Source organism: Pseudophryne corroboree, chromosome 2 (genome assembly GCF_028390025.1).
Source record: "Pseudophryne corroboree isolate aPseCor3 chromosome 2, aPseCor3.hap2, whole genome shotgun sequence".
Taxonomy (NCBI): Eukaryota; Metazoa; Chordata; class Amphibia; order Anura; family Myobatrachidae; genus Pseudophryne; species Pseudophryne corroboree.
In genome coordinates, this window is record NC_086445.1 from 312594442 (window position 1) to 312608034 (window position 13593).

Genomic DNA, 13593 nt, shown 5'->3' on the forward strand with positions numbered 1-13593 from the left:
GACTTATAGTGGTCGATCTAAACATCGTCGACCTACACAGTGTCGATCTTCAGACTGGATCCCGTGTACACACCATGAGTCGCAATGCAGTGTGACTAGGACGCACAGGGAGACTGATTAATTTGATATATGACACTTGTATATCTGTGTGTGACTGAGGGGTCTATTCATGAAGCAGTGAAAAGTGTGGAGAAGGGAGCCAGTGGATACATTGCCCATGGCAACCAATTGGCTACTAGGTATAATTTTATAGAATGCACTTTCTGCTGCGGTGTACGCTGGGCTCCACAAGGATAGACATAGGGGGGTGTAGAGTAGGATCTTAAACCGAGGCACCAACAGGCTGAAAAGCTTTGACTGTTCCCAGAATGCATAGTGCCGCCTCCTCTATAACCCCGCCTCCATGCACAGGAGCTCAGTTTTGTAGTTGGTGCCGCAGATAACAGGCACATAACAGAGGGGCTGCTCTGGGCAGCCCTGAGAAGAGCTTTTTAGAAGATAAGTGAAGACTTCAAGGGCAGCAGCAGTGTGTATATGTCTTTTGACATTCACTGCTGCAGCTCCATCTCTCCCCAGCGGCGCTGTACTCTCCCAAGCCCTGGTTGCTGGGTAACTACAGCAGGAGGCTCCGGTTTTCTTCCATGGTCAGGCACACATGACGGGGGCTCTCCGGGATCACGTGGCCGCACTTCGGGAGGTGGTGAGTGGGTCCCTCTTGCTGACCCGTACTTTATCACGATCCGGCGCGGTCAGTTGGAGACGGGCCGCGCGCGCTGGCGGTGGACACTGTAGCAGTACAGGCGATCCCACTAGATCACCAGGGCATGGGTGCAGGTCAGGTTTTCTCTTAAAACCATTTTAACAGTAGCCCACAGTACCCGATGGTTTTGCCAGCAGGGGGATAAGGCTTAGACCTGAAGCCCCTCCCCCAGCCCCAGGGCGCCATTTCCAGCAAGTGTTTCCGCCCTGGAGCTGCATCTCTGTCTTTTCCTCACTCCCTGTCAGTGTCTGCGGCGCCATTTCTCTCAGCTACACTGTTCCTGGGACTGCTTGGGCAAATCCTCCTATGTAAAGCCGCCTGGTTGTCAGCGCTGTGCCTTTACATGACACTTAAGTATTCTACCTGCCTTTTTAGTCAGTGTTAGTAAGAAAGAGTGCATTTAGTCAGGGATTTATAGTACAATTACCCTGTGATATACATCCAGTTTCTTACTGTAGTGTTATATCTATTGACTATATAGCTGTGTAAGCTAGTCCAGTGCAGTATTATTGTCTGTAATAACCTCTGCATTGTACAAACTGTGACTATTTGTGTGTGCATTGATAGCTGAGTGGTGTCCATCTCGTGTCTTTCACTCAACTTGCTATCCCTATATTCTATAACCTGAGGGGGCTTTGTGCATCAGGTGTTATTTAATATAGGATTTCTCTGACGTCCTAGTGGATGCTGGGGACTCCGTAAGGACCATGGGGAATAGACGGCTCCGCAGGAGACTGGGCACATCTAAAGAAAGATTTAGGACTATCTGGTGTGCACTGGCTCCTCCCCCTATGACCCTCCTCCAAGCCTCAGTTAGATTTCTGTGCCCGGCCGAGCTGGATGCACACTAGGGGCTCTCCTGAGCTCCTAGAAAGAAAGTATAGTTTAGGTTTTTTATTTTACAGTGAGACCTGCTGGCAACAGGCTCACTGCAGCGAGGGACTAAGGGGAGAAGAAGCGAACCTACCTAAGTGGTGGTAGCTTGGGCTTCTTAGGCTACTGGACACCATTAGCTCCAGAGGGATCGCACACAGGACCCGAGCTCGTCGTCCATTCCCGGAGCGGCGCCGCCGTCCCCCTTACAGAGCCAGAAGCAAGAAGGTCCGGAAAATCGGCGGCTGAAGACTTCTGTCTTCTCCAAGGTAGCGCACAGCACTGCAGCTGTGCGCCATTGCTCCTCATGCACACCACACACTTCGGTCACTGATGGGTGCAGGGCGCTGGGGGGGGGCGCCCTGAGCAGCAATATTAACACCTTGGCTGGCAAAACTGACACCATATATAGCCCCAGAGGCTATATAGGTGTAAATTACCCCTGCCAGAAAAACACAAAAAGCGGGAGAAAGCCAGCCGAAAAAGGGGCGGAGCCATCTCCCTCAGCACACTGGCGCCATTTTCCCTCACAGCTCCGCTGGAAGGATCGCTCCCTGGCTCTCCCCTGCAGTCCTGCACTACAGAAAGGGTAAAAAAGAGAGGGGGGGCACTAAATTTAGGCGCAGTATATATATAATACAAGCAGCTATAGGGGAAAACACTCTGTATAGTGATATCCCTCTGTTATATAGCGCTCTGGTGTGTGCTGGCATACTCTCCCTCTGTCTCCCCAAAGGGCTTTGTGGGGTCCTGTCCTCTGTCAGAGCATTCCCTGTGTGTGTGCGGTGTGTCGGTACCGCTGTGTCGACATGTATGATGAGGAAAATGATGTGGAGGCAGAGCAAATGCCTGTAAATGTGTTGTCACCCCCTGAGGGGTCGACACCTGTGTGGATGGACTTATGGAAGGAATTACGTGACAGTGTCAGCTCCTTACATAAAAGGTTTGACGACATAGGACAGCCGGCTACTCAGCTTGTGACCGTTCCAGCGTCTCAAATGTCATCAGGGGCTTTAAAACGCCCGCTACCTCAGATGGCAGACACAGATGTCGACACGGATACCGACTCCAGTGTCGACGACGATGAGACTAGTGTACCCTCCAATAGGTCCACCCGTTACATGATTGAGGCAATGAAAAATGTATTACACATTTCTGATAGTACCCCAGGTACCACAAAAAAGGGTATTATGTTCGGTGAGAAAAAACTACCAGTAGTTTTTCCTGCATCTCAGGAATTAAATGAGGTGTGTGAGGAAGCCTGGACTTCCCCCGATAAGAAATTGATAATTTCTAAACGGTTATTGGCAGCGTACCCTTTCCCGCCAGAGGATAGGTCACGTTGGGAAACATCCCCTAGGGCAGATAAAGCGCTTACACGTTTATCAAAACAGGTGGCACTACCGTCTCAGGATACGGCCGCCCTAAAGGATCCTGCTGATAGAAAGCAGGAGGCTACCCTAAAAGCTATATATACACACACGGGCATTATATTGCGACCAGCGATTGCATCAGCATGAATGTGCAGTGCTGCTGCTGCGTGGTCAGATTCCCTGTCGGATAATATTGATACCCTGGATAGGGACAATATTTTGCTGACAGTAGAGCATATAAAAGACGCTGTCTTATACATGCGCGATGCACAGAGCGATATTTGCCGGCTGGCATCAAAAATAAGCGCAATGTCCATTGCCGCCAGAAGGGGGTTATGGACTCGGCAGTGGTCAGGTGATGCCGATTCAAAAAGGCACATGGAAGTTTTGCCTTATAAGGGGGTGGAACTGTTTGGGGATGGTCTTTCAGACCTCGTTTCCACAGCTACGGCTGGGAAATCGACATTTTTGCCACAGGCTACCCCACAGCAAAAGAAAGCACCGTATTATCAAGTACAGTCCTTTCGGCCCCATAAACACAAGAGGGCTCGAGGCGCATCCTTTCTGCCGAGAGGCAAAGGTAGAGGGAAAGAGCTGCAGCATACAGCCAGTTCCCAAGAGCAAAAGTCCTCCCCCGCGTCCGGTAAGTCCACAGCATGACGCTGGGGCTTCACAGGCGGACCCGGGTACGGTGGGGGCCCGTCTCAGAAATTTCAGCACACAGTGGGCTCTCTCACAGGTGGATCCCTGGATCCTTCAAGTAGTATCTCAGGGGTACAGGCTGGAATTCGAGACGTGTCCCCCCCCCCCCCCGCCGTTTTCTAAAATTTGCCTTACCAGCAACTCCCTCTGCCAGGGAGGCAGTGTTGCTGGCTATCCAAAAACTGTATTCACAGCAAGTGATTGTCAAGGTACCCCTCCTTCAGCAAGGAAAGGGTTACTATTCCACAATGTTTGTGGTACCGAAACCGGACGGTTCGGTGAGACCCATCTTAAATTTAAAATCCTTGAACACGTATATCAGAAAGTTCAAGTTCAAGATGGAATCGCTCAGGGCGGTTATTGCGAGCCTGGACGAGGGGGATTACATGGTCTCTCTGGACATCAAGGATGCCTACCTGCATGTCCCCATTTACCCTCCTCACCAGGAGTACCTCAGATTTGTGGTACAGGACTGTCACTATCAGTTCCAGACGCTGCCGTTTGGGTTATCCACGGCACCGAGGGTCTTTACCAAGGTAATGGCCGAAATGATGATACTCCTTCGCAAGAAGGGAGTTTTAATTATCCCGTACTTGGACGTTCTCCTGATAAAGGCGAGGTCCAAGGAACAGTTGGTAGTGGGGGTAACACTTTCTCGGGAAGTGCTACAACAGCACGGCTGGATTCTCAATATTCCAAAGTCACAGCTGGTCCCGACGACACGTCTTCTGTTCCTGGGAATGATTCTGGACACAGACCAGAAAAAAGTGTTTCTTCCAGTGGAAAAAGCTGAGGAGTTGTCATCTCTAGTCAGAGACCTCCTAAAACCGGGACAGGTGTCGGTACATCAATGCACACGAGTCCTGGGAAAAATGGTAGCTTCGTACAAAGCAATTCCATTCGGAAGGTTCCACGCAAGGACTTTCCAGTGGGACCTGTTGGACAAATGGTCCAGGTCTCATCTCCAGATGCAACAGCGGATAACCCTGTCGGCAAGGACCAGGGTGTCGCTGCTGTGGTGGCTGCAGAGGGCTCATCTACTAGAGGGCCGCAGATTCGGAATACAGGACTGGGTCCTGGTGACCACGGATGCCAGCCTTCGGGGCTGGGGTGCAGTCACACAGGGAAGAAATTTCCAAGGACTGTGGTCAAATCAGGAGATTTCGCTTCACATAAATATTCTGGAGCTAAGGGCCATTTACAATGCCCTAAGCCAAGCAAGGCCCCTGCTTCAGAACCAACCGGTACTGAACCACAGGTGGACATGATGGCGTCCCGCCTCAACAAAAAGCTAAAAAGATATTGCGCCAGGTCAAGGGACCCTCAGGCGATCGCTGTGGACGCTCTAGTAACACCGTGGGTGTACCAGTCGGTTTATGTGTTTCCTCCTCTGCCTCTCATTCCCAAGGTACTGAGAATAATACGAAGGCGAGGAGTGAAAACTATACTCGTGGTTCCGGACTGGCCAAGAAGAGCTTGGTACCCGGAACTTCAAGAGATGCTTTCAGAGGACCCTTGGCCTCTGCCGCTCAGACAAGACCTGCTGCAGCAGGGGCCCTGTCTGTTCCAAGACTTACCGCGGCTACGTTTGACGGCATGGCGGTTGAACACGGGATCCTGAAGGAAAAGGGCATTCCGGAGGAAGTCATCCCTACCCTGATCAAAGCCAGGAAGGATGTCGCCGCAAAACATTATCACCACATTTGGCGGAAATATGTTGCTTGGTGTGAGGCCAGGAAGGCCCCAACGGAGGAATTTCAACTGGGTCGATTCCTGCATTTCCTGCAAGCAGGGGTGACGTCGGGCCTCAAATTGGGGTCCATTAAGGTCCAGATTTCGGCCCTGTCGATTTTCTTCCAGAAAGAACTGGCTTCACTGCCTGAAGTTCAGACTTTTGTCAAAGGAGTTCTGCATATTCAGCCTCCTTTTGTGCCCCCAGTGGCACCTTGGGATCTCAATGTGGTTTTGGAGTTCCTGAAATCACATTGGTTTGAACCACTTAAGACTGTGGATTTGAAATATCTCACTTGGAAAGTGGTCATGCTGTTGGCCCTGGCTTCGGCCAGGCGTGTGTCAGAATTGGCGGCTTTGTCATATAAAAGCCCTTATCTGATTTTCCATATGCATAGGGCAGAGTTGAGGACTCGTCCTCAGTTTCTCCCGAAGGTGGTATCAGCGTTTCACTTGAACCAGCCTATTGTGGTGCCTGCGGCTACTAGGAACTTGGAGGATTCCAAGTTACTGGACGTAGTCAGGGCCCTGAAAATTTATGTTTCCAGGACGGCTGGAGTCGGGAAAACTGACTTGCTGTTTATCCTGTATGCACCCAACAAACTGGGTGCTCCTGCTTCTAAGCAGACTATCGCGCACTGGATTTGTAGCACTATTCAGCTGGCGCATTCTGCGGTGGGACTACCGCAGCCTAAATCTGTAAAAGCCCATTCCACAATGAAGGTGGGCTCATCTTGGGCGGCTACCCGAGGGGTCTCGGCTTTACAACTTTGCAGAGCTGCTACTTGGTCAGGGGCAAAACACGTTTGCAAAATTCTACAAATTTGATACCCTGGCTGAGGAGGACCTGGAGTTCTCTCATTCGGTGTTGCAGAGTCATCCGCACTCTCCCGCCCGTTTGGGAGCTTTGGTATAATCCCCATGGTCCTTACGGAGTCCCCAGCATCCACTAGGACGTCAGAGAAAATAAGAATTTACTCACCGGTAATTCTATTTCTCGTAGTCCGTAGTGGATGCTGGGCGCCCATCCCAAGTGCGGATTGTCTGCAATACTTGTAAATAGTTATTGTTACACAAATCGGGTTGTTATTGCGAGCCATCTGTTCAGAGGCTCCTTTTGTTATCATACTGTTAACCGGGGTTCCTATCACGAGTTATACGGTGTGATTGGTGTGGCTGGTATGAGTCTTACCCGGGATTCAAAATCCTTCCTTATTGTGTCAGCTCTTCCGGGCACAGTGTCCTAACAGAGGCTTGGAGGAGGGTCATAGGGGGAGGAGCCAGTGCACACCAGATAGTCCTAAATCTTTCTTTAGATGTGCCCAGTCTCCTGCGGACTGTCTATTCCCCATGGTCCTTACGGAGTCCCCAGCATCCACTACGGACTACGAGAAATAGAATTACCGGTGAGTAAATTCTTATTTTTCACAAAGATATACTGCATTACGTATTTTTCTCTGTGATTTAGTCACGTATCTCTCCTTTATCTCTGCTGGTGCTGACTACACTGCGCAGGGGTTTGGGTTTAGGGATATAGTGCTGCTAATAATTGGACTGTGTTACCTCATACTGCAAGTTATACCATGTCTGCTTCTGAGTGTAATGGTTCTGGGGCGGAACACACTGCTGGTGTTGCTGAAGCCACAGGCACATATGGGGAGAATATAGCAGCTGTGGGCTCTGGTTCTGGGGGCTCCTTGCCCCCCAGTGGGACTGTGGCAACGGAGGCACATACTGACCCTCCGTGGCCGCTATTTCCACGCTTCTGCATACGCTAGTTCATAAACTAACACCCCCTATGGAACCCCCAATGCCGGTACAACCGTATGTGGTCCCTGCAGCTAACCCGCCGTGGGCGGACGATTTTTCTGCTCAATTAAAGAAGTTGAACCAGTCCCTGACTACTTAAAAAGTCTGACCATCGCTCGCCTAAGTCCAAGAGGTCCTCTAAGCGAGCGATCGTCTCCTCACAATCCACTGCTGTCACTGACACCTCGTCTGATGAAGACAGCACATACACTGACCCCACAGGTTCTGACTCAGATACGGCTGATGGGGAGGGTAGTTCACATGTGGATGTTCCTGATCTTTTGGAGGCTATTAAGTTAATTCTGCAGATTACGGATGATCCCGAGCCATCCGTTCCTCCTAAGAAACCAGATAGGTTCAAGCGTCAGAAGGTGATTAAACAAGTTTTACCTCACTCTGACCACCTAGTGGATATACGTCAGGAACCCTGGCAAAGCCCGGGTACGAAGTTTGTGCCTCAAAAGAAGATGCTGGCTCGCTATCCCCTCGCGCCAGAGCTGTCTAAGAATTGGGAAACACCTCCTCCAGTAGACTCACATGTGGCTAGGATGGTGGTTTCCTCAGCTCTACCTGTCACTACCGTCACGTCTCTAGAAGAGCCTACGGATAAACGTGTCGAGGGTTGTCTATAAGCGATTTACACCCTCACGGGTGCGGCACAAAGGCCCACTATTGTATACATGGGCGGCAGAGGCTATTGCAGCATGGGCCTTGGAGTTAGAAGCTGAAATCTCCTCTGACCATGCTAGACAATGCTTGTCATATATTGTCACAGCTTCTCGCTACATTAAAGAGGCGGCTTCTGATGCCGGTATCCTAGCAGCCAAGGCCTCTACTACGTCAGTCCTGGCTCGCAGGATATTATGGCTGAGATCCTGGTCTGTGGATCTGGACTCTAGAAAAACCCTGGAGGTACTCCCTTTCAAGGGGGATATTCTGTTTCGGGAGGACTTAAATAAGATAGCGGCTGACTTGGCTACTGCCAAAACTGCCTGTCTGCCTAATACAGCTCCTTCTGTGTCGAAGGCCAAAGGCACGTCCTTTCGCCCCTTTCGTCCTACAGGTAAAGCAAAAGGTCAGGCGTACCAAGAGCAGGCCCGCACTTCCAAACCTGGTAAGCCGAAGCCCAAAAGAGCCTGGGCTGCCCGTCAGCCAGCAGCCAAGACCGATAAGCCTGCCGCATGACGAGACGGGGCCAGCTTCTAGGGTATACTCAGAAATGGTTGAAGACCACTTCAGATGCCTGGGTACGGGAAGTCGTCACTCGAGGTTACGCCATAGCCTTCAAAAACCGACTCCCTCATCGATTTTGCCAGACAGACGTCCCGTCGGACCAGACAAAGGCAAACACTCTGCATTCGGTGGTACAGACCCTCCTGAATACAGGAGTTGTAGTACAGGTGCCTCTTGCTCAGAGGCCCGGGGGTACTATTCTCCGCTGTTTCTAGTCCCGAAACCGAATGGGTCCTCCCGGCCCATTCTCAACTTCAAGGCACTGAACAAGTTTGTGAAGGTTTCCAAGTTCCGTATGGAAACCCTTCGCTCTATAGTTCTGGCCCTGGAACCTGGGGACTACATGGTCTCCCTGGACATACAGGATGCTTACCTGCATATTCCTATAGCAGTGTCACATCAACAATACCTGAGGTTCGCTATTGGCAACCTCCATTACCAGTTTCGGGCGTTACCTTTTGGTTTAACAACGGCTCCGCGAGTCTTCACCATAGTTATGGCGGTGATGACGGTGGTACACCGCCGTCAAGGGGTCAGGATACTGCCGTATCTGGACTACTTGTTAATCCTGGCAAATTCCCCAGATCTTCTCCTGCGTCATCTGGATATGACGGTCCGGTTTCTACAAGCCCACGGGTGGCTCATCAACTGAAAGAAATCCTCCCTGGTCCCTGCTCAGAGCATGGTGCACCTGGGAGCGCTATTGGACACTCACAACCAGAGGTTGTTCTTGTCTCAGGAGAAAGTCCTGAAGCTTCAGGACAGGATTCGTTGCTTCCTTTCTCGTCCGCAAGTGTCGATACATTCGGCGATGCAGGTGCTGGGCCTCATGGTGTCAGCATTCAACATGGTGGAGTATGCTCAGTTCCATTCTCGCCCCCTCCAGAGGCTGATTCTAGCCAAGTGGGACGGCCTGCCTCACCGGATTAGGTCTCACATGATCTCATTGACTCCGGAGGTCCGTCTGTCGCTGCTCTGGTGGCTCCAGGACCGACCATTGTGCAGGGGCCGTCCCTTCTGGATATCCAACTGGGTCCTGTTGACGACAGATGCCAGTCTAAGAGGTTGGGGCGCGGTGCTGGAGTGACACTTCCTTCAGGGTCGGTGGACCAAGGAGGAATCCCTCCTCTCGATCAACATTCTGGAATTGCGGGCAGTCTTCAATGCGTTGAACCTGGCCCAGCATTTACTTCAGAACCGACCTGTTCAAGTACAGTCGGACAACGCCACCACAGTGGCTTACATAAATCATCAAGGCGGCACTCGAAGCCGTTTGGCAATGAAGGAAGTCTCACGGATTCTACGTTGGGCGGAACGCCATCTACCGGCCATATTGGCAATATTCATTCCGGGAGTCCTGAATTGGGAAGTGGACTTTCTCAGTCGTCAGAACGTACATGCCGGCGAGTGGGGCCTCCATCCAGAAGTGTTTCAACTCCTAGTGGAAAAGTGTGGCCTTCCAGACGTAGATCTGATGGCGTCTCGACACAATCACAAGGTTCCGGTCTTCGGAGCAAGGACAAGGGATCATCAAGCAGCATTTGTGGATGCACTGGCGGTGCCGTGGAGGTTTCGGCTGCCATACGTGTTCCCTCCGGTGTCACTTCTGCCCAGGGTAATTCGGAAGTCCAAGCAAGAAAAAGGAATTCTGCTTCTCATAGCTCCAGCGTGGCCCAGACAGCACTGGTTTTCAGACCTGCAGGGCCCATCGCCAGAGCGTCCAATTCTACTTCCACAACGCCCAGACCTCCTCATTCAGAGCCCCTGTGTTTACCAGGACCTAGCCCGGCTGTCTTTGACGGCGTGGCTCTTGAAGCTTCCGTATTGAGGGTTAAGGGGTTTTCTTAGGCGGTCATTCAAACTATGTTGCGGGCCCGGAAACCGGCTTCTGCTCGGATTTACTATAGGGTCTGGCATTCTTACTTTGTTTGGTGCGCATCTAACGATTATGACGCTTCCAAGTTTAGTACAGCCAAATTGTTGGCCTTTCTTCACAGGGCCTGGACTTAGGCCTGCGTCTGGCCTCCCTCAAGGTTCAAATATCTGCCTAGTCTGTGTGGTTTCAGAGAGAGATTTCGACCTTACCTGATGTGCATACCTTTACTCAGGGTGTGTTGCGTATCCAACCTCCTTATGTCCCTCCTTGCGACTTGTCGGTGGTTTTGGTGGCGCTACAAGAGTCTCCGTTTGAACCTCTTGGTTCAGCTGATCTTAAGTGGCTTTCCCTTAAGGTGGTGTTTCTGCTGGCTATTGTTTCAGCTAGAAGAGTGTCGGATTTGGGTGCCTTGTCCTGTAGTTCCCCTTATCTTGTATTTCACCGTGACCGGGCGGTTCTTAGGACTCGTCCCGGAAATTTACCTAAGGTGGTTTCTTCGTTCCACCTTAACCAGGAGATTGTGGTTCCGGCACTTGTTTCTCCTGATCTGTCTCCCAAAGAGTGGTCTTTGGATGTGGTACGGGCTCTCCGTATCTATGTGAAGAGAACTGTTTCTGTTAGGAAATCTGATTCTCTCTTTGTGCTGTTTGGATTTCACAAATGTGGCTGGCCTGCTCACAAGCAAACTTTGGCCAGATGGATTAGAATGGTGATTGCACATGCTTATGTGAGGGCTGGTCTATCAGCTCCTGCTCACATTACGGCCCTTTTCTACTCAGTCTGTTGGACCTTCTTGGGCGGCCCGCCGTGGTGCGACCCTTGAACAATTGTGCAAGGCGGCTACGTGGTCCTCAGTGAACACGTTCATAAGGTTCTATGCCTTTGATACTGCCGCTTCCCAGGATGCTTCCTTTGGACGCAGGGTTCTTGTGCTCGCTACAGTGCGTCCCCTCCCATAAGGAACTGCTTTAGGACATCCCCTATGTCTATCCTTGTGGAGCCCAGTGTACCCCGCAGCAGAAAACGAGTTTTATGGTAAGAACTTACCTTTGTTAAAACTCTTTCTGCGAGGTACACTGGGCTCCACAAAGCGCCCACCCTGACGCACTTAGCTTCTTTGGGTTGGTATGGCATTAGCCGCTGACACTTCTCCTGTCGTGAGAGTGTGGTGTATGTGGCTACTAACCGTTGTCGTCTCTTTTCCTGCTACTGCATTGGGCTGGTTAACTAAAAACTGAGCTCCTGTGCAGGGAGGCGGGGTTATAGAGGAGGCGGCACTATGCATTCTGGGAACAGTCAAAGCTTTTCAGCCTTTTGGTGCCTCAGATCAAGATCCTACTCTACACCCCCCTATGTCTATCCTTGTGGAGTGTACCTCGCAGAAAGAGTTTTAACAAAGGTAAGTTCTTACCATAAAACTCGTTTTTTAAATGTTACCTCAACACTGATTGGTTGCCATGGGCATCTACTCCACTGGCTCCTTTTTCCACACTGCTTCATGAATAGACCGCATAGTCTCTGAATCTGTACACGAAGTGCAATAATGAAACAGCTGCAGCTTTTTTCCCAATACTAGTTCTGTTCTGCTCAATATACTAGTGTAATACATCAAAGTATTCCACTCAGCCTGCATTTTTGCCAAAAAAAGATGCCTGATGTTAGCAGAGTTGCACAGGACCTGGCTGCTCACTCATTCCAGGCATCTCACACTGGATGGCATCTCGCGCCGCCAGGCATCTCACACTGTGAGGCTAAATGAATGAGGACGCATCTGTATCACCATTATCTTTAGGATATGCAAAACTAAACCACTGTAATATGTACAGTACATGATGTCTGTAAAGCACATTCAGTCCTATTGGAGAAAAGCACTTTGTAATTAAAATTATTTCATTATTTTGCTAGTTCCAGAGGACTATGGACCGCAGAATATTCTTGGACTGTTTTTCACGTGCCAGATGCCCCAAAACAATAAATGATTTTATTTTTTTTTTACTTCATTTAAATGTATTTATTTTTGTCATTTCTTTATTGCAGGAATTTAAGGGAAGCAAAAGACAATGCTGTAGCTGAAAAAGAGCGAGCGGTTACAGCTGAGAGGGATGCAATGTCTAAATATGACCAGATATTGGAACAGTAAGTGTTTATAAATTCTGAAAATGATTGTGTGTTGTTTTAGATGAGATGCAAGTTACACGTACATTGGTGAAAGCTGTTCTCTACAGTCACAGGGTTTTGCTAATAATGGAGGGGTTATTTTTTTTTTCTGTTTTGAAAGCTGCAGTAACACATGCATAACTGTTTTTTTTTTTACTATTTGGAGCCTATTGCATGTAGCTGTTTTCTTTGGTGACTCTGGGCCATTATCAAATTTCACAGATCTGCTGCGTCCAAATACACATTTGCGAATGAATCTGCATATTCGGACACACCAGATCTGCAAAAATATGCTAATGACAAAGACGCCGGGATTCATACTGATGGCGTCCTTAATGCTCCACTTGCTCAGAATGTGTATCCTAAGTAAGCTGCTGGAGCTTTTACAATTGCGTATGATGATGCGGTTACAGGCTCAGACATGCTCCTGAAACAGACCCACAGATGCTCCACTACCTGTCATTCACTTTGTAAATAAATACTCACTGCATCCACCATCACTACTCAACGCACGTGAAGTTCCAAAAAATACGTAGTTATGGTAGACTTACCGTCGATAACTCTATTTATCCTAAGTCCACAGTATCCGCAGGATAAACATTGGGATATGAGGTAGTGTCAGAGGATTGGCACCAACGATCAAAAGCTTTCAGCCTCCCAGAATGCCACGGGCCAGTCCACTATATCTCCACCTCCTGGCTCAGGCAATTCAGTATATTGTTTGGTGCTGTAGGATCCGGACCATGGTCAATGGGCTGCTGGCTTTTAGCAGCAATAAGCTTGTTTACAGAAACACGGTTGGCTCATAAATTTGGCAAAGTCATCCCTGGTTCCATCACAGTGTACAACGCACTTGGGGGCTGTATTAGATTCTGGTCTTCAGAGAGTGTTTTTACCTCCGAACAAAATATCCACAATACAGTCGATGATTCAGGAGCTGCTACACAGTCAAAGGGCAGCTATGCGTGTGATGGGATCAATGTTGTCAACATTTGACATAGTGGAATATGCTCAATTCCACTCGAGGTCTCTACAACGTCTGATCCTTTCCAAATGGAATGATCAGACAATAAAAACTC

The 13593-nt window shown here is 49.7% G+C and overlaps 1 protein-coding gene across 3 annotated transcripts in view; it reads left to right on the forward strand.

Moving 5' to 3' along the window:
• Positions 1–13593, forward strand: part of PIBF1 (progesterone immunomodulatory binding factor 1) — a 504884-nt gene that overhangs the window by 153402 nt on the left and 337889 nt on the right. For all 3 annotated transcript variants that reach the window (XM_063952932.1, XM_063952931.1, XM_063952930.1), the window contains one exon: positions 12395–12493. In XM_063952932.1, coding sequence (XP_063809002.1) covers positions 12395–12493 — 99 coding nt within the window. The remainder of the gene's footprint in view (positions 1–12394; positions 12494–13593) is intronic.